A 24345-nucleotide genomic window follows, 5' to 3' on the forward strand; every position below is an offset into this window, starting at 1 on the left:
GTCTCTCCCCCCTCCCCCCCCCCCCCCCCCCTTCCCCAGTTGTGTGTGTGTGTGTATGTGTGTGTGTGCACTCATGTGGTTCTGACTGTTTACGCGCGCGCGCGTGTATGTATGTATGTATGTGTGTGTGTATGTGTGTGTGTGTGTGTTTGTGGCACAGTGGTGCGAGGCAAGATCATGATAGTAGCTGTGATTGGCGTGGTGGTCCTTGCAACGCTGGCAACAGCTCAGCCTGTGCCGAATTTTATGTCAAAGTCCGACAACGAGCGAGTGCTCGTGGATGCCAGCTTTGGCTTCAAGGGCGAGTTTGATGCCTCGCCTGGCTCGGCCGAGGGCTACGGTCCGTTTTTGGACATAATGTTCCCGCCGTCGATTGATGCGAGTGGTGCGTCGTTCACCACGCCGCCTATTCCGGGGCGGCCGGTCTCGTTGTTTGAGCTCACGGCGGAGAGCCCGTGCATTACCCACCCTTTCCACCAGACGGCGCCAGGCGTGTACCGCGAGATCTGCGGCGAAGCCGGAGCGACGTTTGTTACCTTTACGCTTCCCTTTGCGTCGTTTTTCCCATCGCAGCCTGCGGTGGCGATCCAGGCGGACGGGCTCAAGTTCCGTGATCCTGAGGTGACGGCGGTCATCGAGGAGGTCGTAGCAATCAACGTCACGTCGTACTTTAGATACGGCGCGACAGCGGCCGACGACGTGGCAACCGATCCGGTCATTGGTCCGGGCTTTGACGTGTGGTACATCACGCCTGCGGTGTACACGCTCACGTCCAAGGTGGGCGCCAACCCTCCGGTGGGACCGTCGTTCCCGCACAAGCTCGAGGTGGAGGTCGACATTGCGGACGGCTACACGTTGACATCGATCGCCATCGACCAGCTCTTCCTTCCGGCACCCGGCCTTGTCGACATTACTGGCTCGGCAGTGACGGTTGGTACTGGCGGTATGTCGCTGCCGGCGGCGGTGGGCCCGGGTACGAGGCGACAACCATCCAGTTTACGCAGGCGTCGGCAACAGGCACAGTGGCCGACAAAGACCTCGCCTTTGAGGTCGACTTTTACTTTCCGTGCACGGAACTCCGTGCGAGCGCGCCGCTCCTTGATCCGATCACCGGCGTGTCGCGGACGTTTCCGCTCAATACCACTCAGCTTTCCGGCTTTGTGACCATCAATGGGACGGTTGCCGCCACAAGCGCGAGCTCTGAGCCGGGCTCGCTGCTCAAGACGCCGTTCACCTTTGGCCACACGAAGGCCGAGATTGTGGAGAACGTTGGGCTCGATGGGTACTCGCCCGGCGATGTGGTCGAGTACACGCTGCCCATGGTAGTCTCGGATTGCTACGCCTTTGACGCTCTCGTCTTTACCGAAACTATGCCCGATGGGCAAACGTTTCTGCAGGAGGCGACGACACCTGGTCGCGGGCCGACGATCACGGGAGGCTCCGGACCGTTGACGGTCGGCAACAGCCTGCTTCAGGTCAACACGAGTGACGTCGGGTTTGATACCGACACGTCGACGTCGGGCAGTACGATTATCACTTTCCATGTCTCGGATGCCATGCTGAATCTGGCGAGTGTGGCGGATGGCGTCCTGGTTGGACCGCTCGGCACGACGATTACCTTCTACGCGCTCATCAACGACAAGTTCACCGACTCGAGCCCGGGTCTCAACGACCCGATCCTGCATCTCCAGGTGCTCGAGACGTCAGCGTCCATGGTGGGCAGGATTGTGGATCGCAGCGACACGTCGATCAAGTACAATACGCTCGCTGCGTCGGACGGGACCTCGCTCCAGATCGCGGTGGGCAGTGTCGAACTAGACATCATTGGCATCGACGGTGTGGTCTGTGATCCACTCCCGTGCGTCAAGGGCTTCAAGCCGCTGCTACCGGTCACGTTCCGGATGAGGTACACGCTTCCGTCGACCGACTTTGACTCTGTCCTCCTCGAGTCGTTTCTTCCGGTCCCGCTCTTTGACATCTCGGACGTCGACGCCAACATGCCGTCTGCGTTTGTAGAGGGATCTGGCCCGTCGGCAGACCTTCCTGCGCTCGGATTTTGCAAGTTTGGCTTTAACGACACCTTTTACGGCCTCGATGCACCGGCGACCAAGATTGTGCCGACTGTGACGACCAACGTGGCCACAAACCTCATCTCGTTCAACTACCCGTCACCGGGCTACAGCTCGCCGATGAATAACTTTACGACGATGGAGCTCTATTTCACGACTCGGATTACCGGGGCGCCGTACCCCGACGCTGACTTTATTGTGGTTCTCGGCCAGTCGACCGAGACCTCGTTTGCACTCTCGTCGGCGCAGTCGACCTCACAGCTCTCGGTGGAGCAGCCGCTCCTGGTCCTCACCACCGGCATTCTCGACACCAACTCAGCCGAGGCGTATGTGGCCGACGGCAATGGGGCCAAGCTTGCAGACGGCGTGACTCAAGCCGGACTGGCGCCGTTTGACTTTGCCCGCGCTGCATCGTCGCTCTGTCCGGCAGCCGTGGCGGTGAACACGTCGCGGGTGATGGCGGACCCGCTTGCCGGCGTGCAGGTCTACGACGTCGACGGTGGCGATCTGGTGGCGTTTTCGGCGGTTGTCCACAACCGCGGGCGTGGCGACGCGTACGACGTTGTGCTCGGTGCCGATCTCCTCCCTGTTGTCTTTGAGGAGCCGTCGTTCGGACACACTCTGTGCGTGACCGACGGCACCGGTAACCCGGTGCCGTATACGGGCTCGTTCTTCTCCACGACGCCGGGCATTACGCTCACCAACCCGATTCCAGCAGGCAAGGACTCTGACGGAGCTGTCATTGACGACGGATCGAACATGGTGGTCGTTACTTACGTCCGCGCAGTGCCCGACAATGTTGTGGTTGGCGCCGTGGCCGGAACCACCGACGCTGCAGCCACGATCCCGGAGCGAGCCGAGGCAACACGGCTGCTCAATTATGCATCCGGGCCGGGCGGCGACAACTTTGTCGGCTCGCCCAACATTGCTGATGCTGGTGCCCAGACCGACTCGCCGCCGATGTACGCGTCTGTGCGGACGACGACGACGCTCAACGTCGGTATCGCGAGCACAAACGTGGCGCCGGCGCAGTACATGCCTGGCTGGTCCGGGATGGAGCTGCCGGTTGCGGTCGGCGAGCTCGTCACGTTTAACGTCAGCTTTGAGCTTCCGGAGGGAGACAACCGTGCGACGATCCTCGAGCTCAAGTCTGTCGGCGGGCCGCTGCTCGAGATGCTGTACGTCAATTTGACGGGCGTGGGAGCCTCGCTCTCATTCCCCGACCTGACGCCTTCGGACGCGGCGTCGGTGCTGGCGGCAGCAGTCTCACCGGTGCCGGTGACGTCGACGCTCGTGCCAGAGACGATGCTGACGCTCGACTTTGGCTCGGTGATCAACACGCCCGACGGCGGAATCACCGCTGACGACTGGATCAGCCTAGAAGTGACGGCGGTGGTTCGGTCCGAGGCGGCGATTGTGGCCGGAGCGTCTGTCAGTCCCTCACTCCGGGCCTCGCTCATGCCGTCGCATGTTGCGCAGGCTCGGGAAGACACGCCACACAACGTGACGACACCCTCGCCGGATCTTGATCTCACCTTGGTCGAGCCGCTGCTTGAAGTGGCGTACACCTTTGATCGGGTCGGGTCGACAAGCGAGGACGCCGGTAGTGTGCTTGCATTTGCGCTGACGGTGACGCACGCGACAACGTCGACCGGCCCCGCCTTTAACGTGATCCTTGCCGAGGACTTTGTCCGCGGCGGAGGCTTCGGCTACCTCGAGCTCGTGCCGGGAACTGTGTGGGTGGATGCAGCCGGCACGGCAACGGTGACGAGCGGCAACAATGGCGGCGATAGCACCGTCAATGTAGTCGTCGACGCGTTCCGCAAGAGCGATGCTCCGGTGGTCGTCCACTTTGAGGCTCGTCTGACGGATGCCGTGTACCCGAAGCAGAACGTGGCGGCGAGCGCTGGAGTGGTCGGTTACGACTCGCTCCCTCGCTCGCTCTCATCGTCGGGCGTGTACCACGAATCTGCAGCAATGCGCAGCTATGTCGGCGTCTTTGCCGACACCTCGCTGGTGGTCGCAGAGCCGACCGTGTCGATTGGCGTGGTAGCGACGTCAGTGGCAGAGACCGGATTTGTCGACGGCGGCTCGGCCGGCGATGCCGACGTAGCGATTGGAGAGAAGGTGACTCTGGTCCTCAACGCAAGCCTGGTCGAAGGTAGCTACGGCGTGGACATGCGGCTGGCGCTAAGTCCAAACCCCAGCGATGGCGCTCTCCACGTACTCTCTGTGGAAATCATCGGGGCGCCCGAGACTGGTTTCACGGCCTCCAACTACACGGCGGCGCTTGCCGCTGGGCCGGCGGCGCTGGCGGCGTCACCGCTTGACGTGACCAGCGATTCGAGCTCGGACTCGGGCCCGCTGCCGTCGGGCGATGGTCTTGCCGACACGGTGCGGGTCCGGATCGGCAACGTGGTTGTAACCGGTGACAATGTGACGTCTGCGGCAGAGTACAACGATGTGGTCTCGGTCCGAGTCGTGGGCTTGGTACTGCCGCTCGGGAGTGTGGACCAGGACGATGTGATCACCATCGCTGGCGCTGTCGACTACTACGTACCCGGCGTGGGGATGACGACTGCATCGGCCGAGACGGTTGCAGTCGATGTCGTCGAGCCTTCGCTCAATCTTGGGTACACCAACTCGAAAGCCTCAGCGCCTGGCACCACCGACGCTGGTGATGTCGTGATCTTTGAGCTGAGCGTGGCGCACACCGGAACCGGCAAGGCGCCCGGCTTTAACGTGACTATCATCGAAGACTTTGCGGCCGGCGGTGCAGGCGACTATCTTGAGCTTGTGCCCGGGAGCGTGAGTGTTGTGCACGGCTCGGCGAGCAGTGTGGTGCGCGGAAACGACGGGGGCGACGGGCAGGTGATTGTTGTGCTGGACACATTTGCACTCGGCGCGGGGCCGTCCACCATCATCTACCACGCGCGGGTGACCAATGCGACGTACGCAGCACAGACGATGACCCAGACGGCGTCGATGGTCTACCAGTCGATCCCAGCTTCTGACGGCGACCGGAGCTATGTCCGCGACTACGGCCCGGTGACGGCTGCCACGTCGGTTGTGACGGCGTCGCCGTCGACAAGCGTCTCGCTCGGCTCGACCTCGCTTGGAGAGACGCTTGGGAACAAGCTGGCGATTGGGGAGGAGTTTGTGGTTCGGTTCGAGACAACGCTCGTCGAGGGCCGATACGAGCTCGGGGCCGAGCTGGCGATGGATGGCATCGATGCTGAGCAAATTGAGGTACTCTCGGTGGCTGTGGTCAACGTCCCCAGCTCGGGCTTTACCCGTCCAACTACACGGCTCAGCTCTCGAGTGCCACGTTTAGCAGCGCGGTGGATGTGACCAGCGACGCAGCGTCTGACACACGACCGACGGGTTCCCAGGATGGGTTTAAGGACACGGTGAGCGTTGACTTTGGGTTTGTGGACGTGGCCGGCGACAACATTGTGTCTGCGGCTGGGTTTAACGACGTGGTGGTTGTCGAGGTTACGGCGCGGCTGATCGATGCTGTCGACAACAGCAACGGCGGCACGTTTACACTTGATGCAAAGTCAGTCCTCACGCCTGTCGACCAGTCAGCGCCGGCGACGGTCTCCAGCGCCAGCCTGGTACTCGAGGTTGAAGAGCCGAGCCTTGCTCTGGCGTACACCAACTCCAAGGTCTCGCTTCCCGGGACCACAGATGCCGGCGACACGGTGAGCTTCACACTGAGTGTCGACGGAGTTCTGCCGGGCACAGCGTACAATGTGACGGTGATCGAGGACTTTTCGCGATCGGGCGGGTACCTCCGGCTGGTGCCCGGGTCTGTGGCTGTGACGCATGCCGGGGGAAGCTCTGTTGTGCTCGGCAACGGTGGCAGCGACGAGACCATCCAGGTTGTCCTGGATGTTGTCAGCGGAAGCAGCCCGTTGGCAACGATCAGCTACTCGGCAGTGGTGAACGATGCGGCGTACCCTGCCCAGGGCATCGAGCAAGCTGCCGTGGCGCACTTTCAGTCGCTACCGACTATCAGTGTCGAGGCTGGGCGTGGCAACGTGCGCGACTACCCGGCTGTGGGCGCAACGACAGCGTTTGTGACGGATGAGCCATCGACAAGCGTGGCGATTGTGTCTACATCACTGGGCGAGACAGCGCTTGTCGACGGCGGCGCGCCTGATGTTGTCGACGTCTCGATCGGCGAGAACGTGACGGTTGTACTTAATGTGACGCTCGTGGAGGGTTCGTATGAGGTGGACGGGATGGTCAATCTGACATCTGCAGCCGGTCTTGGGCTCATTGTCATCCACGACATTGACCTAGTCGGAGCGCCGAGCGCCGGCTTTACACCTTCGGCATTCAGCGCCGCACTCTCTTCGGGGCCCAGCGCGCTGGCAGCGTCACCGGTGTCTGTTCTGAGCGAGGCTGGGCGCGAGTATGTCGGCGATGACGGCGAGTTCGACTCTGTGCTGGTCGAGTACGGAGCCGTGTTGGTGGCCGGCGACAACGTGGTGTCTGCAATCGACTACAACGATGTACTGGGCGTGGCCATCACGTTCTCAGTCCTCGACACCGGGGCAGCAGTGCTGAACAACAGCCTCAGCCTTGGCGCCGGAGTTCGGTACAGGTCGTTTGACGGACTCTCAGATGGTGTGGTGACCGGGCCAAGCGTATCGTTTGAGGTTGTGGAGCCGGAGGTCGGTGTTGTGAGCGTGAGTACGAACACGAGTAGTGATCTCGACTCTGGCGATGCCGTGGGTGTCCAGGTTGTGCTGGCGCATACGGCGGCTTCGCGGGCACCGGCGTATGACTTGGTGATGGTCTTCCCGGCGCCGGCTGGCATGCAGTTTGTGCCTGACAGCGTGATGCTGAGCAACGGGCCTGGCGATGTGACGTACACGTATGCTGCCAATCTCTCGTCTGTGACTATTCGCGGGTTTAACTCGCTGGATGGGTGGACGCGGGACGAGGCGGAGCTTGTGCTTGATGCAGTGCTGACGCTGACCGATGGCGTCGAAGAGGGTGCGAGCTACGCTATTGCGATGGGGAGCGTGACGACGAGCTCGGCACCTGCTGCTGAGCATGCGAGCACGCCGCGGAGCTACGCAGTGGGCGGCAGTGGGCTTGCGGCGAACGCAGTGGTCTCTGCTCGGACGGAAGGCCTGCGGTATGAGCTTGTCGTTGCGGAAAACGACCACATGGCGAGCGGGCGTGGGCTGAACCCTAGTTTGACAGCGTCGAGTCTCTCGATCGGCGAGTCTGTGGTGTTCAACGCTACGCTGTACGCCATGGAAGGCACAACGCGATCGGCCAAGATGGTTGTGCGGATGCCGAGTGTTGGCAGCGAGGGGATGGAGCTGCGGGTTGTGGCGGCGAGCGTGGCCCATATTGGCAGCGACATTGACCAGGGCGGTATGACGCTTGGCGTGGGCTCGAGCGCAAGCGCGACGACAGTGTCGGACGCCGTGTTTGAGTTTGGCGACGTGGTGGTTCGCGGGACGAATGCGCTTTCTGCGCCTGGAACGGTCGCGCCTGTCGACGGGATCCAGGTGGTAGTTGCGGCAGTGGTGACGGGCGGATCGCCGTCGATCAACGCCGCCGGCGATGCTGGCGATGCGACGCTGTACTACCCGGACGCACCGCCCGCGTCGTTCTCGTCGTTTGTTGTGGCAGGGCTCGACATTGTTGAGCCGTCACTCAACGTGAGTATTACGCCGAACACCACGTTTCGGCGCTCTCGTCGCGATATGGGTACACGCTCAAGGCGAGCCACGATTCCGGCGCTATTGCTGCTGGAATCTCTGTCCACGCGTACAACGTGACCCTTGTTACGACGACGCTCCCGAGCGATCTCACGTTTGTCGAGTCGTCAGTGGTGGTGCGTGTGGTTGACTCGGGCGTCACGACGGCCACGGCGCTGGATGAGCTGGACGTGACCGTGGTGAGCGGGAACAGTGCCGCGGACCGAGTCGTTGAGGTCCATGTTCCAGTTCTTGCGTTTGGGTCGAGCCTTGAGGTCGACTTTGCTGTGGCAGTGGACTCGGACGTGGCCGATTTTTTCGTGACCAACGTGAGCGCAAGCTACGCGTCGCTCCCTCACTTGCTCACGTCTGCTGACGTGACTCATGCGGAGATTCGGACGTATGCAGTGGACGCGACGTCGGTTGTCGACTCGCGCACGGCCGAAGTTGTTCATCTTGTGGCGACAGGCACATCGCTGACCGAGACCGGTATGTCCGCGTTCAACACGTCCCTGCCGGATGTGGTGGCGGGCGAGCGGATCGACTTTGAGGTGAGTGTTGTTGTTGGGCCTGGGCAGCACAGCGACTCGTGGGTCTACGTCGACGCACAGAGCTTGGGTGGTGCACTCTCCGATGCTGGTGGTGTGGCGGTGTCGTTCTTGGATTTGCCTAGCGCACGGCCGACAGTGACGAGCTATGGCCCGCTGATCCGGGTCGGACCGGAAGTCTTGGGCTCCGTGGCGACGTTGCTTGATCTCGACAGCGACGGCGTCAACGAGACGCTCGGGTTTAACCTCGGGTTCGTGGAGTTGGATGACCTGGCGGAGGGCACGGCAGTCGCCGACCATACCATGACGTTCAATGGAAGCGCCGTAGTCCTACCCGTGGGGCCAACTGGCGTGTCTGGGCGAGTCATTGAGCTCCAAGCACGGGCGGTTTTCTCGTCGGGCGTGCGGGTGGCTGCGACGCCGCTGGAGCCGGTGGCCGAGATTATTGTCCCGCTCCTTACCATTAACGCGACAGCAAGCTACAACCGGACGCGTGTTGCAGGGTATGCGGGCTCGCTGCTGGAGAGCGAAACGCGCGAGCAGGTGCTTGATGGAGGCGACTTTGTACTTGTGACTCTCGACGTGGGGCACAATGTGTCGCATCCACTCGAGGCGCTGCAGTCACAGTCGACGGCGTACAATGCTGTGGTGAGCTACCCTGTTCCGGCTGGTCTCGAGCTTGTGCCGAATAGCGTGGTGGTGACGACCAACGGGGCACAGACGAGCTCCGGCGTGGTGGCGAGCGGCAATGGCGCCAACGATGGCAGTGTGACCGTGACGCTGACAAGCGTAGGACCGCCTGGCCCGGATGCTGGGGTGCAGGTCTCTTTCCTGGCGCGGGTGCGGCAGGATGGATCCGCCGGGCGATTCCCTGTTGACGCCAGTGTTTCATACGGCTCGGCGCCGGGAGGCAGTGAGCTCGTCAGCTACTCGCGGGCAGACATCGATACTGATGCAACTAGTCCCGAGCTTGCTGTCGACCACACGCCGCTCAACGTGACACTGCAGATCGGGTCGAGCGCTGACCCGACGACGGTTGGCGGAGCACTCGCGATTGGCGAGCAGGTGGTGCTCGAGGCTGAAGTGGTGCTCCGCGAAGGCGATTACGACCTCAAGGTGAACGTCTCACTCGGAAGCGCCGACTGGGAGATTGTCGACGCATACGTGGCCAGCTACGGTGTCGGTATGTCGTCGACGGCGATTCCTGCGACGCTGGCGTCGTTTGTTGGCGTGAGCACGACTGCTAACGCACCGGTGAGCGGTGAGACGAGTGTGACGTTTGACTTTGGCGAGATGAGCGTTGCCGGCAACAACGAGATTGGCGATGAACGTCTCGTGGTGGCTGTTGTGGCACGCCTGGCGGACGAGAGTGTGAACAGCAACGGCGCGGTGAAGGCGCTCGGCGCGGTGGCCGCCGTGAGCGAGTCGACGACGAACGGGTTGCAGCTGGTGCCGAGTGGGAGAGCGCAGTACGGACTCTCGCCGATCAACGGCGGTGTGACCGGGATCGGCTCGCTTGCGGTGGGAGTGGTGGCACCCGAGCTTGTTTCAACGATGATGGCGAACATCACGACCGGCAATGCAGGCGAGCCACTCCAGCTTCAGTTTGCTGTGCGGCACACGACGGCGTCGACAGCGACGGCACATAATGTGAGCGTGACGCTGGATATGCCAGCCGGCATGGATCTGTTGCCTGGCACGGCGGTGATTGTAGTCGATCCCCAGTTCGGGCCAGTAAGTGCGGTGGTGGAAGTCGACGAAGCACAGAAGGTGCGGGTGGTGTTTGATGCGCTTGTTCTCGCACCGGGCGCTTTTGTCAACGTCACGTTTGATGCACAGTTCACCACAGACGTGGCACAGGGCTCGATCCTGCAAGTGCCTGCGAGCGTGGACTACCAGACGAGTGCCGCCGCTGCCGGGACGCGTGTGCTCGACGGATCGACGGTGTTTGTCATCCAGACATTCATCAACGGGTTCGAGGTGACGCTTGAGCTTGACTCGAGCTCTGTGGCGGAGACGAGCGGTGGAGCGCTCAACGTGGGCGAGAACGCGACGTTTGTCGGCTACCTGCGGGTGCCGGAGGGCAAGGGGCTGCTTGTGGCGAACATCTCATTTCCGGACGTGTTCCAGTTTGGATCATCATCACCGTCTGCGCCGGCGTCGCTGCGGATTGTCGAGGCGTATGTGGCCAGTGTTGGTGGACAGCTGAGTGTGAGCAAGCTGGGTGTGAGTGCGCTCGGCAGTGTGTCGACCGACGGACTGGTGGCAATGTTCGACTTTGGGACGACGACAAATGTCGGCGACAACCAAGTGACAAGCGATGACTTTGTGACTATTGCCGTTGTGGCGCAGGTGGTCGACGACGGGTCGTACTCGGTTGCCGGGCGAAGGGTGAACGCGACGCTTAGTGGCGCATACAACGGCACGTCGTTCGAGAACGAGTTTGCCGAGGTCCGGGTAGTGGAGCCGGAGCTTGTGATGGACCATGTCTACGCCGGCTTTGCCAATGTGACGGCCGGTTCGATTGTGAGCGTGACGACAACAATCCGGTACGATGCCAGCAGCGGAAGCGGGCCCGGGTTTGGTCTGCTCTACAACCACAGTCTTGTGGCAGACGAGGCTACGGCAATGCTCTCACTTATCCCTGGTTCAGTCTCTGTCTCTGGTGAGCTCCCTGGAGGAGTGAGTACGCTGGCGACGCCTGTGGTGTTTTCAGGCAATGGCGGGAGTGATACGGCAGTGGTGATCGGCATGGAGAAACTTGAGCCTGGGCCGCGGGCCGGGGTTGAGTTCTTCAACGTGACGTATCAGCTGTTGGTGACCGGCAACGCGCCGAGCGGAGCGCGACTGGAGATCACGCCGCCGTCGTTGAGTGTGGGCTCGCTCCCGCTAAGCGGTTTCCCGGGCCGGTGTCGAGGCGTACACCGAAACCAGCACGTTGGCCGGGGCACGTGTTCAGAACGTGGCGGTGAACAACGACGCTGCGTTTGCGAGCGTGTCCGAGGTGTCGATCGAGTCTGTCCGCACATTTGGGCTCCTCGGCGTGAGCGGGTCGCTCGCCGTGGGCGAGCCAGTGACGTATGAGGTTGTTGTGCGGATTCCCGAGGGTGTGACGTACAACATGTCGGTTGCGGTCGCAGGGTACGACGCGAGCAATTTGGTGATGCTCAACGCAAGCGTTGCAGGCTGGTCGGCAGCGCTTGACGGTGTGGCCGACGAGGCCGGCAGCTTTTCCGGACTTGGTGCAGGATCAGAGAGCGTCACGTTTGCGCCGTTCTCGACGATTGTCAACAACGATCGTGACGGAGCGACGGCGGAGACGGTGACGCTGCGCTTTGTGGCGGTGCCTGTAGCGGGAGCAAGCGACGGTGCAGAAGTGGCACTGCCGACAGCAGTTGTCCAATACGCACAGGTCGGGCCGAGCGTGGAAGCGCTTGCTGTGGCCGACGCGGCTGCAGCAGTGGCGAGCCGGAGTGCAACCGAAGTCAACGGGCTGACACTGGTGACGACGACCGGCGATGTATCGAGCGGGTTTGTGGGCGGCGAGGTGACGATCCGTGAGCCCAAGGTGGAGGTGCTGTCCGTTGTTGGGACACACGGCAATGACGTGGTTGTGCCAGGTGAGGTGGTGACCTACACAGTGACGATTGGCTCGGAGCCCGACCGGGCGAACGCGACGGCGTGGGATATTGTGGCGACGCTTGGCGCCGGAAACGGGATGCGCTATGTCGACGGGTCGTTTTCACTGGTCTCGGGCGTGGGCGTGGTGGTGGCTGGCTCGTCGAACGCGACCGGGGCCAACGTGACGTTTGCGGCGAGCGGAATGGGCATCGGCTCCAGCTCTGTGTTTGAAGTCAAGTATCAAGTGGCGGACGACGCCGCAGCTGGGCAGGTTGTGACGTCGCTCTCACCTGAAGTGCAGTACGGGTCTGTGGCTTTGAGCGCGGTTGAAGCGCTGGGGTGGTATGACATTGCGAGCCTGCGGCGCGAGTACAGCGCAAGCAGTGTTGTACACGAGACGGTGAACTCGCCCCCGATCGCGGTGGATGACGTGGTGATTGCAACCGAGTTCCAGGTGTCATACGTCAATGTGTCGGCGAATGACGGCGACGTGGACGGCAACTTGTATCCAGAGACGATCACGCTGTTGACAGCGCCGGCGTGGGGCGCAACGGTGGAGGTGGTGAGCGACGAGGCTCGCTGTGGGAGCTCGCGGTCGTGTGTGGCGTATCGGCCGCCGGACAACTTTTTCGGACGCGACGACATCCAGTACCAGACGTGTGACTCGCGTGGAGCATGCTCTGTGGCATGGATCAACGTGACGGTGGCGTTTGGCGTCGACGCGGAACCGGTGTTGAAGATGGAGGCGTACTCGGGATCGGTTGGGCCGGGGTGGCCGGCACCGGCGCTCGACGACCTGCCTCTGCAGCGACTGCTCCGGGAGACTGGAGAAGTCGGGGATGACGCGCGAGTGTTTGGCAGCTACATTGTGTCTGAGAACGTCGATGTTGAGATTGCCAGTATGACTGTGCTGAGCGAGCCGGGCGCGCGCGTGCCATCATGGACCGGCTTCCGGGTGTCTGTTGTGGACCCAGACTTGTTCAACGTGGTTGGACAGGTCCGCCTAGTTGCGGCCAACGGGACGGTGGCGTTTGGGTCGACGACTGGGCTTGTCTCAGCCGACGGGACGAGCAACGGCGAGTCGGTGGTGGTGTTTGACGGGCAGGGCGCTGCGGTCAACGCGTCGCTGGCGACGCTTGTCTTTACGCCGACGCCTGGCTTTGTCGGCTTGACCTGGGTCTCGATCGAGTTTGATGACCGGTCCGGAACTGGAGGCGGTGGGCCGCACAATGACTCTGTCGTTGTCGTCTTTGACGTTGTGGGCATCGAGACGATTCCAGAGCAGACGATTCTCCGCGTGAACGCGCCCGAATCAGGGTCTGTGGCAGGCGACGCTGTCCGTGTCGAGCTGCAGTTTGTGGACCAGTTTGGACGGAACCTAACGAGCAGTCCGACGGCCGGCGGCGCGCCGCTTGCGGTGCAGGCGGAAATGGGCCACATTGGCGGGTGGCACGATGGACACACGGTGTCGCCTGCAGGCGGCGTGGTCGACGCCGGCTCGGGGCTGTACGTGATGACGTTCAACGCGACGGAGCGGGCTGGGCCGTACGAGCTGCGGCTGACGATGGATCCTGACGGTCCTGCAGGCCCTGCGGCGCCGGGCTCTGCTGGACTGTACGGCTCTGCGGTGGCATCGACGGTGAGGATCAACGCCGACACGCTGACGGCGTGCGAGGGCGTGGCGCGGTTGACGCTGCTAGCGGCCTCAGGCGTGTGGGAGCGGTATGATGTGTCTGTCCGTGACCAGTACGGTAATGCCGACCCGGCAGCGCTGCCGGGGGTGGGCGATGACTGGCCGGGCACGCTCGTGTGGGACAAGCCAGGCGATGCTGACTTTGTGGCACGATCCAGCCAGGCAGCCGACGGTGGGCTTGTACTCGAAATCCGGTACGAGACGAGCTCTAGCGCAGCACCGGGCTACTACGGATTTGCGATTGTGACGAACGCGACGAGCGGCAACTGCACGATGCGTGGGAACTTCCTTGCGCGCAGTGCTGCACCGCAGATTGTGGCTGTTGTGGGTCGAGACGATGGCGAGGTGGACGAGGTGAACGACGACTTTACTGTTGGCGACACGGTGACGGTTGTGTTCGACATGGAGACCAACGCGCCGTTTGCCGGGAACAAGGTTGCGATCGACGCATTGCTCAACTTTAGCACGCCGCTCGGGGCCAACTACAGTGGGGTTTGGACGAGCCCAGCGACGAACCTCACGATCACGATTCACAACACGAGTATTGCTGCTGATCAGCGGCCTCAAAGTGAGGAGCCTGTCATTGGTGTGCTCGTGGTTGAGACTCGCGTCGCCGGCGTTGTGCGGGCGGGTGACGGATCGGACGACGTCATTGTACCTGTTGGCGTGGTGCCGATTCTCGGCAAGTCGAACGAGACAAAGCCGTGTACGAGCATGGCGACAACGACGGGTGACTGGGGCGAGGGGCGGCCGCAGTCGAACCAAGATGACGATATCATCACGACACTGATCGGTGTGGCGTCGACGCCCGTCGGCATCTTGGGCATTGTTGCAGCGGCGACAGTGCTCATTCTTCTCTGCTGCTGCTGCTGCTGGCTGGTGGTGCTGTGCTGCCGGCGGCGGCGGCCGCTTCACGGCGTGTGGCTTAATCCGCCGACGCATACAGCGGTCCGGTCCGGGCGGTACATGGCGAATGGGCTGGATGAGACGCAGGGTCTGGACATGTCAGTGCTCGTTGCGCCGTCGGCCGGACGCGAGGCCAAGCGCAAAATCCTGTACAAGATGCCGGCGTCGGCGCAGAAGGCTGTGGTTGTCCGTGAGAGTGCCGAGACGAAGACGGTTCAGACGACCAATGTAAGCAAGTCGAGCAAGCGGCGACGCAGGCGTCGGCCAGCAGGGTCATCACATGTGGTGACGACGACAACGACGACGGCCACAGCGACCCCAGGCGCCGTCCAGTACATTTACGAGTACTCGTACACGACACTGTCGGGCTCCGACTCGGCGTCGTCGATCTCGACTACAACGCAAGGCATCGCCATGTCGTCGTTGCAGGAGAGCGGAAGGTCATCGCTGTCGGAGACAATGCGGACAGAAGATCTCGACGCCAACCTGTCGTCATCGTCATCGTCGTCGTCAGACGGGAGTGGTCGGTGGTGACCGAAGAAATGAACGAGTTGCTTTTCAAACGTTTGCTTGTTCGGCACGTCGCGCGTCATTGGGTGATTGACAGGTAGGCCAGTGCAGGCAAACGCTTGCTTGCACCGCTTGCAACGCAGGCGCCCCGAATATATTTCTCGTAGGAAACCACCGGAAACGGGTCACACGCGTGCGAGGGCACGTGCGCAGAGGACAGAGGTTGAGTCGCAGTTGAAGCGAAGGAGGATGGGAACAGTTTGCGGTTGTGACGATCAAGGCTGCTAGTGACGCCCGGTCCATGATATAGCGGCGGTTGCGGGCGTACTGGGAATGCGAGGAAGACAGAGGAGGGAGGGGTTTGGAGAGTAGGCAGCAGATCGGGTCAACCGAGGTTGCTTGCACTTGGTTGCCGGCCTGCACAGATTTTCGCAACCAAGGTCGCCCGAGACGCAGAGAACGACGAGAAGAAGAGACACTCGACTTGCAAGCCACTGCTATGGGACCAAACACAGCAGCGCTGGTGAGCACGGTGGGGACTAGGAATGGAAGGGGGACGAGCCGCGAAGAGGTGGGCGCAGGACGCAGGAGGTGGGCGCCGTCCGGGTGGAGGGTGGCGATGGCAACAGTCATCCTGGCTGCGATAGCCGTCGTAGGCGGGCGAGGCGCCCACGGGGCAGCAGTGGGCGAGGATAGGGTGCAGGTGGCGGTGAGTGTGAGCCCGTCGCCGCAGTCGCCCGGGCAGGTGGGCTGGTCCCAGGTAGGTGGGCAGAGCCTTCCTGTGCTAGCCGGCGTGGCCGACTCGATTGCGCTGGTGGCGGTTGCGGGCAGCGCGGCTGGGACAACCGGCGTGGTTTCGGTGACGTGGCCTGGCGGAAGCCACCCCGTGGCCGAGGCCATTACAGGTGCGGACCCGGGGATGTCGGGAACTTTGCTTGCGACCCCATCTGATGTTACTTTTTACTCTCAGTCGGTCGAGCTGCCGGTCTGGGCGAACAACTCGAGCCTGGCCGATGCGGCGCGCGAGAAGATGACGTCGCTGCTAGCGGACGGGCGTGGTTCGGACATGGGACTTGCGCATCCTGAGCGTGATGCCGGGTGGGCAGTGTCACACATGGTGGGGCTTGCCAACGCCAGCTCGGCCTTTGTCGTCCTGTCGGACACGTGGCGCAAGGCCAACGAGCCAATGTGGCTCGTTGTCGCGGCGCCGTGCCAAGGCCAAGCTGAGGCCGCGGAGGTTGTGGTGACCATCGCAGCACGGGAAGCAGGCAGCGGGGCAACCGAGGCGCCCGAAGTGACAACTGTGTCGCTTGAGTTTGAGTGCGCGCCGGCGTACGTGACGTGCGCAGAGCGCAACGACTGCTTTGCCGGCAGCGGCGGGGGCAAGTGCGTCAGCTCGTCTGTGGTACCGTACGTGATGTGCGAGTGCGAGGATGGGCGATTTGGCTTTGACTGCTCCGGCGTGTTCCGGCAGCGGATCTCGACAACGCCGCCTCCGCCTCCGCCTGGCGGGATGTTTGTGCCGGGGGCACTTTCCATTTGTGCAGGGACGCGAATGGAGATTGATGTGGCGCCGCCGTCGAGCCACACGCCGTTTACTGGCGACGTAGTGGCGATCTACGAGGCGACGTCACGCGAGGCGGTTGACTTTAAGTTTCTCTCTGACGACCGCTACCTCATTCCAAGCCGGCCTATTATGTCTGCGACGATCTCATTTGACTATGTTGACCCGGGCCTGTACCTGGTAGTCTACGTGGGCGTGAGCGCCGGATACGAGCAATTGGCCTCTGTGCTGGTCATGGTTCTTCCTTTTGGCCAGCCGTGCTTCCCGTCGTGTGACGTGTCGGCAGGCCGCAGTGGATGCTCGAATCACGGAACGTGTGTCGACGCTGGGCCTTATGGTGGGATGTGTATGTGTGAAGAGTCGTACTTTGGTGCTCAGTGTGAACTCGGGTGCGGCAGTGTCAACATCTCGGCGTGGGGTGGGGTGCTGGTTGACGGATCTGGGCCGTCGCTGCCGTCGAAACAAGCGACTTCGTGCCGGTGGCGCGTAAGCTCGACGGAGGCCGAAGCGACAACGATGCGAGTGATGTTCCGGCAGTCGACGGTGGATCCGAACACGCCGCTGGAGCTGGAGAGTCCGGGCCTGACTTCGCCGATCCAAATTCGCGGCTCTGTGGTACCGGAACCGTTTGACGTGCCGGTGCCGTTTACGATCAAGTACGACAGCTCGTTCTTTCAGCCGCAGTACGGGTGGGAGCTTGTGTTCTTTACTCGTGGTTGTCCGGCCGGCTCGTTTGTTGACATGGCGCCGACCGCGGCACCAGGCAACGGCGCGCCGGTGTGCCGGCCATGCGGGCATGGGATGTACTCGCCGGTTGCCGACTCGCTTGAGTGCCTCCCGTGCCCGGCTGGGACGACCGGCGAGGGACCTGGCATGGCGTCGTGTACAGTGTGTCCACCCGGGCGATACCAGCCATCCTCAGGAGGAACGGCATGCCTCAAGTGCCCGTCGGGAATGAGTGCGTCCCAGCCGGGGGCGACGACATGCGACCCCTGCGCGGTGGGAACGTTTGCGTCCGGCATTGAGCATGCGACCTGCAATCGGTGCGATGTCTCCGGGTTTGCACCGGATGTGGGCGCGACGAAGTGTGTCCCGTGCCCTCTCAACACGGAAGCACCGTTTCTGGGCGCGACGACGGTTGATGATTGCGAGTGTATGGCGGGTACGTACCACCCTAACGCCACGGGCGGCGAGCCGTGTCTCATTTGCCCTGACGGGGCGACATGCGCTGGAGGCTTGGCACGGCCGCAGGCCAAGCACGGGTTCTGGTTCTCGGACGAGCAACCGTTCTCGTTCTACCGATGCGTGGATGCGGCGCACTGCGCTGGCGGCGGGTCCGAGTCGTGCCGTGGGCATCGAACGGGCTTCCTCTGCTCCGAGTGTCCAGCCGGGATGACAGCATCGGGGCTTGGGTGCACCGAGTGTACGCCGTGGCGAACGTCGATTCTACCGATGGCCTCTGTGCTCGGCACGGTCGGGATTGCGATGATGTACCGTATGGCCAACCTGAACGACAACGACAACCTCAAGTCGACACTCGGGGTGGGCACTGCGCTCGGACTTTGGATCCAGTACCTTCAGTTTGCGGTGCTGTTCCGGCGGTTTGCAGTTGCGTGGCCGTCGTCGACGACGTCGCTGCTGGGCACACTCGCGTTTGTTAACCTCGATATTGAGCAGTTTGCTCTTCCGTGCTCGATGCCGTGGAACTACGGAGCAGTGCTTGCGATACGGCTGGCGTTGCCGCTGATGGTGGGCACGGTGCTCGTGGGCTGGCATGGCGTCCACCGGCTGCACGCGGTGTGGGTCCGGATTGTGCGCGGATGGGCGCTGCGGCGGCTCCCGAAGCTGGTTTCTCCTGAAGCGCGTGCACGGTTGCACGAGACGATGTGCAGCGGGCGAAGCGGGGTGGCTGACCGGCTCGTGGCTCGGATCCGGCTGTATGCCGGCGAGCTGCTCATTGAGTACCAGCCGATGAAATGGCGGCGAACGTTCAACGCGTTCATGCTCTTTACGGAAGTTGCGTACATTTTCCTTGTTACGTCGACGTTTGAGCTCTTTGGGTGCATGCCGTCGCGAGATGGTGTGGACGTGCTTGTGGCGCACGCATCGATTGAGTGCTACACGCAGGCGTGGTATGAGCTTCTTCCACTTGCGGTGATGGGCATACTGCTGTATGTCATTTTGCTGCCTGCGGTGTATGCGTATGGAGTGTGGCGAGTGCAAGCTACCGAGGCGGCGATGTCCGACGACCACTATGCGGCCTGGACTGCGTTCTCGTCGCTTGTGTTCAAGTTCCGGCGTTCACGGCGGTGGTGGATCTTTGTCGGCATGGTGCGGAAGCTCGCGATTTCTGTGGCGATTGCTTCGTTCCCGGCCGAGCCATTGGTGCAGGCGGTGTGCTCGCTGGGAGTGCTTGTGGCCAGTCTTGTGGCGCAGCTGCAGCAGCGGCCATACCGGCTGCGGCAGCACAACCAGGTGGAATGGGTGCTGACCTCGCTCAACGTCGCGCTTATCATGTGCGGAATCATGTTCTTCATTGACCGTTGGTCAGCAGAGACGTCGCAGGCGACGACTGTGGTGACGATTGCGCTGCTTGCGGCTTCTGCGCTGTACATTGGATATGTGGTGTACGTGGAGCTGAGCAGAGCGGCGACGGCGCGGCCGGTCGACCGCGACGCAACGACACGGGAGCTTTTCGCACGGCGGCACATTCCGCTGACGGCGGACTTGGAGGCGATGCTCGAGCGGCTCAATGTGACGTCAACGTTTTTGTTCCGGTATTTGGCGATTGCGTCTGACGACGACTTGTTGGAGGCGGCGCGGGTGGCATCGTCACTGCACCTTGGGCTCCAGCAGTCGGTGTCACTCAACTCGATGGGCCTTGTCAAGTGGTCGTCTGACTACCGCATCGGAAGCGGAGCCATCTCGTCGCGGTCATCGGCGTCGCGCAACTCGGCCCCTGCAGCATACGCGTCGCTGCCGGTCCTGGGTACGTCGCGTAACTCCGTTGCGCCGGAGCAAAGCCTTGGGTCTGCTGCGTCGGCGGCTGCACGACGGGCAGCGCGGGCGAATGACTCGTGGTCGTCGACGTCGTTGGCGCACTCGCAGTCGCAGCAACAGATCCCTGCAGCATTAACGGGCGAGCTGCTCACAGCCAACGTCCCGTCGCTGCTCTCGCAGCACTGGCACGGACCGAGCGGCATTGAGTTGCATTCGGCGGAAGGCGGAGTGCCGCGGAACGTGTCGACGTTTGTGACGCCAGCAACATCGCCGTCGTGCACCTCGTCGTCCCTGAATGTTGTTGTGCCGGACGGCAAGACAGGCGGGCTCATCGATGAGGAGATTCTCGCTGAGACAGCGGACATGGACGATGAGCTCGGGGCCTTCATTGCCGGCCTGACACGCAACGTGTCAACAATGACGCCGGCGTCGACATCGCGAACTGGGATGGGCTCGCCAAAGTCTCTGGCGTCAACACCGACGGCGCGGGCAGCAAGTCGGCTCACTCATGATCCGAGCAAGCAACAAGCTGAGGCTACTCGCAGCGCTTTCGCACCGGCGACAACAACGGCGGCATCGTCTCTGCTTGCTGGGGACGCGTCGCCGTCTTCGCATGGGCTGTCAGGCGTGGAGTTGCGCAGCCAGAGCGAGACGGTGTTGAGGTCGAAGGGCAGCATGCACAGTGGCGGCAGCAGCAGCAGCAGTAGCCTGGGCGACGTGTAAGCAGAACAAGTTTTGGATTTAGCAGAGTTGAACTCAAAGAGCAAAAACGGCCGGGTGGTTGGCAATCCAAACGGTGAGAATGCGTGTAGCTGTGGCGTGTGGGACCGATCGGAAGAGAGTTGGCGCAAAGACAAGCGACATGTTGGAGAGCTTCATCTTGTTGATTTTGGCGTTGGCAACAATGAGTGTGAAGAGGCGGACAAGCTTCGCGAGCGTGGCGGTGCGGGCTGGCGAGAGAAGCTGCATCAGATGGGCGTGGGCGGCGACGCATGTCTGGTCGTCGTCAATAGCGGCGGCGGACGAGAGAGCGGGAAGGAGCGAGCGCGGGAAGACGTCGGACGCGAGGTTCTTAAAGTGATACTTGAGGAGACCAGCGACAAGGTGTTCGTCACGGATATTACGGGCAGCGATGAGGCCCGACTGACCCGCAGCGTAAGCTGCGTGCAGTTCCTTGACACGGTTGAGCGAGGCCGGAATTCGGAATAGGCCCTTCTCACGGGTCCCGTGCTCGATGAGCCAGTCGAGGCACTCGGTGACAAGCGGTGGCTCAAAGTAGTTGTCGTCCGGTGGGGCCGAGTAGATGGTGGAGAAGAACGGGTGGTCCAAGTTTGGCCCAGCAGGCTGAGACGCAACCGGAGGGGGAGGTGCCGGGGCGCGCGAGGAAAGATCCCGGTACCCAGAGGCGTAGGCCGCGATGTCCGCATCCGAGCCCGAGGAGTCGTCCCAAGAGTTTGGCTCCGAGCCGTTTGCATACGCAGCAAGGTCCACATCACCCGACGACGAGGACGAGTCGTCTGAGTCTAACTGCGGCAGGTTGGGAAGCGACTGAGAGGCTTCGGCACGATCCCAGCAAGTAACATCGCTACGCGGCGGGCGGGTAGGAGGGGGGCGGGCGGACGTGCGTGCGGCTTGGCAATGAACGGCGGTGCTCGTGACGGTGGCGGAGGAGGGGACGGTGATGCTGAAGAGCTGCTGGAGCGGTGACCTAGACCCCTGTGAAGTGTGGACGAGGCTTCCGACTGCGAGCGACGGAGCGTGCCTTGGCGCTCGCCAACTACATCGGAAAGGCGGCGACGAGGGCGAGTTGACGGCGGCGGCGGCTTGGGTGCAGCACGGGCAGGGCGCGATTTTGGAGGCGAAAGTGGTGCGGGTGGCGAAGAGTTAAGCGAGGAAATGGCCGGAGAGGAAGAATTGAGCCTCGCCAGGTGGACCGAGAGCTTTCGCCGAGAGGACTTGGCTGGGGCAGGCGGCGGAGCGGCGGCGCGGCGGTCGGCGATGGAGCGCGGCGGCGGTGCAGCGGCAGCACGGGCTTTGGTAGGGTCGGGGAGCGTAAAGCCGGATGACTTGGAGCGCGAGTGGGAATCCGTCAGCGCGCGGCGCTTCCAAGGCGCAGTACGAGCAGAGTCAGGAGCCGGCGAATCGCCCGGCGACGGCGGGAGCGAAGACAGGGTTGAAGCAGCCGATGCGAGAGGGGGTGGGAGACCAAACAGGTCGGCAACAGCGCAGTTAATAGCGTGCGCATAGGGCTGCTCGCCATGTGCGGCATGGTCATCCCAGGCTTTTGCCTCTGCGGCGGTAGCGGTGGCGTCGTCGGCGCCGGCGTCGGCGAGGAGACGAAGCGAGGCGGTGCGGGCGTCCATGGCAGCAGGCGAGTTGTGCCAGGTCCGGGCCTGCAGCTTCTTAAGCAGGGTTGCGGTGCGCGACTCATAGTCGACGAGCGAGTCAGAAGTGTCGACCATGGCGGCCTCAAGCGAGGCTGCACGTGCGCTAAGGCCGTCGGCGGCGTCGGCGTCGGCGTCACCACCGGCAGGTGGCACTGCGGCGGCAAGCAGGCCGGCAATGACCGACACAATCCGCTCGCGCTTAGCAGGCTCAAGAGAGGCCAGCCACGCAGGTTCCGACATGCGCACAGCGAGGGGGAGAGGTCTGTAGGCAGGTTGCGGGGGAGGGGGGGTGACTAGTCAACGAAGGCAGAGAGACAAGCGCAAAAATATGGCGGCGTCAGACAAGCAGAGGCGCAGGTGGCGTTGTCAGCACCTCACTATGCTGTACGGCTGTTGTCGGAATGGACGAAGTGGATGTGACAGAGTGAACGATAGTGTATGTGGCTGTTGCAGCGTGGTTTTGATGTTGGGCTTCCTAGTAAAGGGGGTGGGGGTGGCCTGTTCGCTCGCTCGCTTGGGGGGCCGGCGGGGGCTATGATGGGCAAGGCCGGAGGAGGGAGGGGAGGAGTGGGTTGGAGGGCAGACTGGTAGTCATTGCCATTGATGTAGCTATCTCTATGCATCGTCTCCAATGCCCTGTGCATGGCTAGCTTGCTCTCGGTGGTGCCGGCGGTGGTCGGTCGGCGGCGGGCGGCGGTCGGCGGCGAGGAGCAGGCGGTCAGCAGCGGTGCTGTTGACGGGATGGCGTCGGCTGATGTGCGTATCGGCGAACAGGGAGTGGGTGGATATAATTGCGGGGATAGTGGGTACGTGTGGTGTGGATGTGGTGATTGTGGGTGGAGATGGTGGGGAGTGGGGGTCGGATATGGGCCCGCGGCAGGGGGGTCAGCACCTTCGAAGGGACACAGGGCCAACAAGTTGGGCCTCCGGTGGCAGAACTCGGATTCTGGAATACTGCAGCTGTGGATTGGAGACTGTGCAAGGGGGTAGTATGTGTATATAATAGGGTAGAAGTGAAACCAGATTGGCCATACCTTGCAATGAGGTTGGTGGGGGGCATGCGCGGGTCGGGCGGTCGAGGGCGTGCTCAACCACCTAGGCAAAACCAGCCGACGCGGAAATGAGCCGAGGACGATGGGTGTCGCTGACAGCGATATTTGTACTGGTGATAGTGCACGGTGAGTGATGAACTTGGGTGTGGTCGCGGGTTGGGTAGCTGGTAGTGGGAACGAGCTAGGCGGTGATGAGGGTCGGCTGTTCGGGCGAGCGGGCGGTGGCTGAAGGCTGGTGGTCGGCGAGGCGGGGGCAGCAGAGGGGGCGGGGTCGGGGCTGGGTGGCTCGAGATCGCTGTTGGTTAAACGATGCGCAGTCTGGCTTGTGATGGTTGAGGGGTATGGGTGTCAGGGTCGGGGATGAGGATGGAGGTGACGTAGAGTGGGGAGAGGAGGCGGAGGAGGAGGAAGAGGAAGCGGAGTGCGCGATGGGATGGCGGTGAGGATGGCCAAGGCAAGGTGGTGGTGGTTGTGGCTAGGATGATAGTGACGGTGGTGGGGTAGGGGGTGGGGGTGGTCGTTTGTGGTGACGGGTGGTAATGAGTATGGTAGGGGGGGATGAGGGGGTCGTGACGTGGGGTCGTGACGGGCGAAATGGTAGTAGGTATGGCGATTCAGCTTGAGGATTGATGTGGGTGAGTATGATACGGCTGATGGGTGTGTGTGGGGTGTGGTTGATGAGGGTGGAGGGGCTTGGGCGGCAGAGGGAAGGCGGCGGACGTAAATTCAGTTGAACATTGAATTAATTGAAGAAAAGCCGGAACCAGCATCAAACGAGGCAATGACGTCCACAAAAACAACCAAAGATCATACATGGCTTGCACAGCACATGTATGAGTAAGCCAACAGGGACTGGACAAAGCCAGCAGGCAATGCGATCGACTCGGGTGACGTTCAGGTCGATGAGGCAGGGCGCGGTTGATCGATCGATCAGCAGATCAACCAAGACCACGACACAACAGGGTCAACACAAAATACATTGCATGCACAACTATTGACCATGGCCAACGACAACAAAGTTGAGAATCGATGGTGTACTGAGCAACGGTCGATCATGGATGTGGAAGTCAAGGTCGACGAAAACAGGGGAGTCAAGAACAAATGAAGCATGACGAATAATGTTACAAAGCAACAACAAGAGCAAAGGCAATGATCAATGAGGATGCATGTCGATTGTGGTCAAGCATCAAAGCAAAAGCAACCTGAGCAGAACATGAAGGCAGACAATAGCAACCTCAAAGCATATGAAACCATGAACGGCAACGAACA

The 24345-nt window shown here is 62.1% G+C and overlaps 3 protein-coding genes across 3 annotated transcripts; 2 read left to right on the plus strand and 1 right to left on the minus strand.

The window, feature by feature from the left end:
• Positions 1 to 177: 177 nt before the first annotated feature.
• AMSG_09866 (uncharacterized protein) lies at positions 178 to 15097 on the plus strand (the record flags this gene model as incomplete). The annotated part of the gene is made up of 5 exons (XM_013898822.1): positions 178 to 973; positions 1018 to 5342; positions 5384 to 7738; positions 7762 to 11262; positions 11303 to 15097. 5 exons carry the CDS (start codon positions 178 to 180, stop codon positions 15095 to 15097), a joined length of 14772 nt encoding a protein of 4923 aa, XP_013754276.1.
• Positions 15098 to 15241: 144 nt separating this feature from the next.
• AMSG_09867 (uncharacterized protein) lies at positions 15242 to 20423 on the plus strand. The gene has a single exon (XM_013898823.1). It carries the CDS (start codon positions 15573 to 15575, stop codon positions 20358 to 20360), a length of 4788 nt encoding a protein of 1595 aa, XP_013754277.1. The 5' UTR covers positions 15242 to 15572; the 3' UTR covers positions 20361 to 20423.
• On the minus strand, positions 20362 to 22301 carry AMSG_09868 (uncharacterized protein; the record flags this gene model as incomplete). The annotated part of the gene is made up of 1 exon (XM_013898824.1): positions 20362 to 22301. A coding segment is annotated over one exon (1141 nt), but the record flags the coding sequence as incomplete, so codon positions are not given.
• Positions 22302 to 24345: the final 2044 nt, after the last annotated feature.

This window comes from Thecamonas trahens, assembly GCF_000142905.1.
Source record: "Thecamonas trahens ATCC 50062 unplaced genomic scaffold supercont1.51, whole genome shotgun sequence".
Lineage (NCBI taxonomy): Eukaryota > Apusomonadida > Apusomonadidae > Thecamonas > Thecamonas trahens.

What these genes read in the sequence shown, in the direction of transcription:
- AMSG_09867 (XM_013898823.1), top strand. Translation starts at nt 15,573, where the DNA reads ATGGGACCAAACACAGCAGCGCTGGTGAGCACGGTGGGGACTAGGAAT.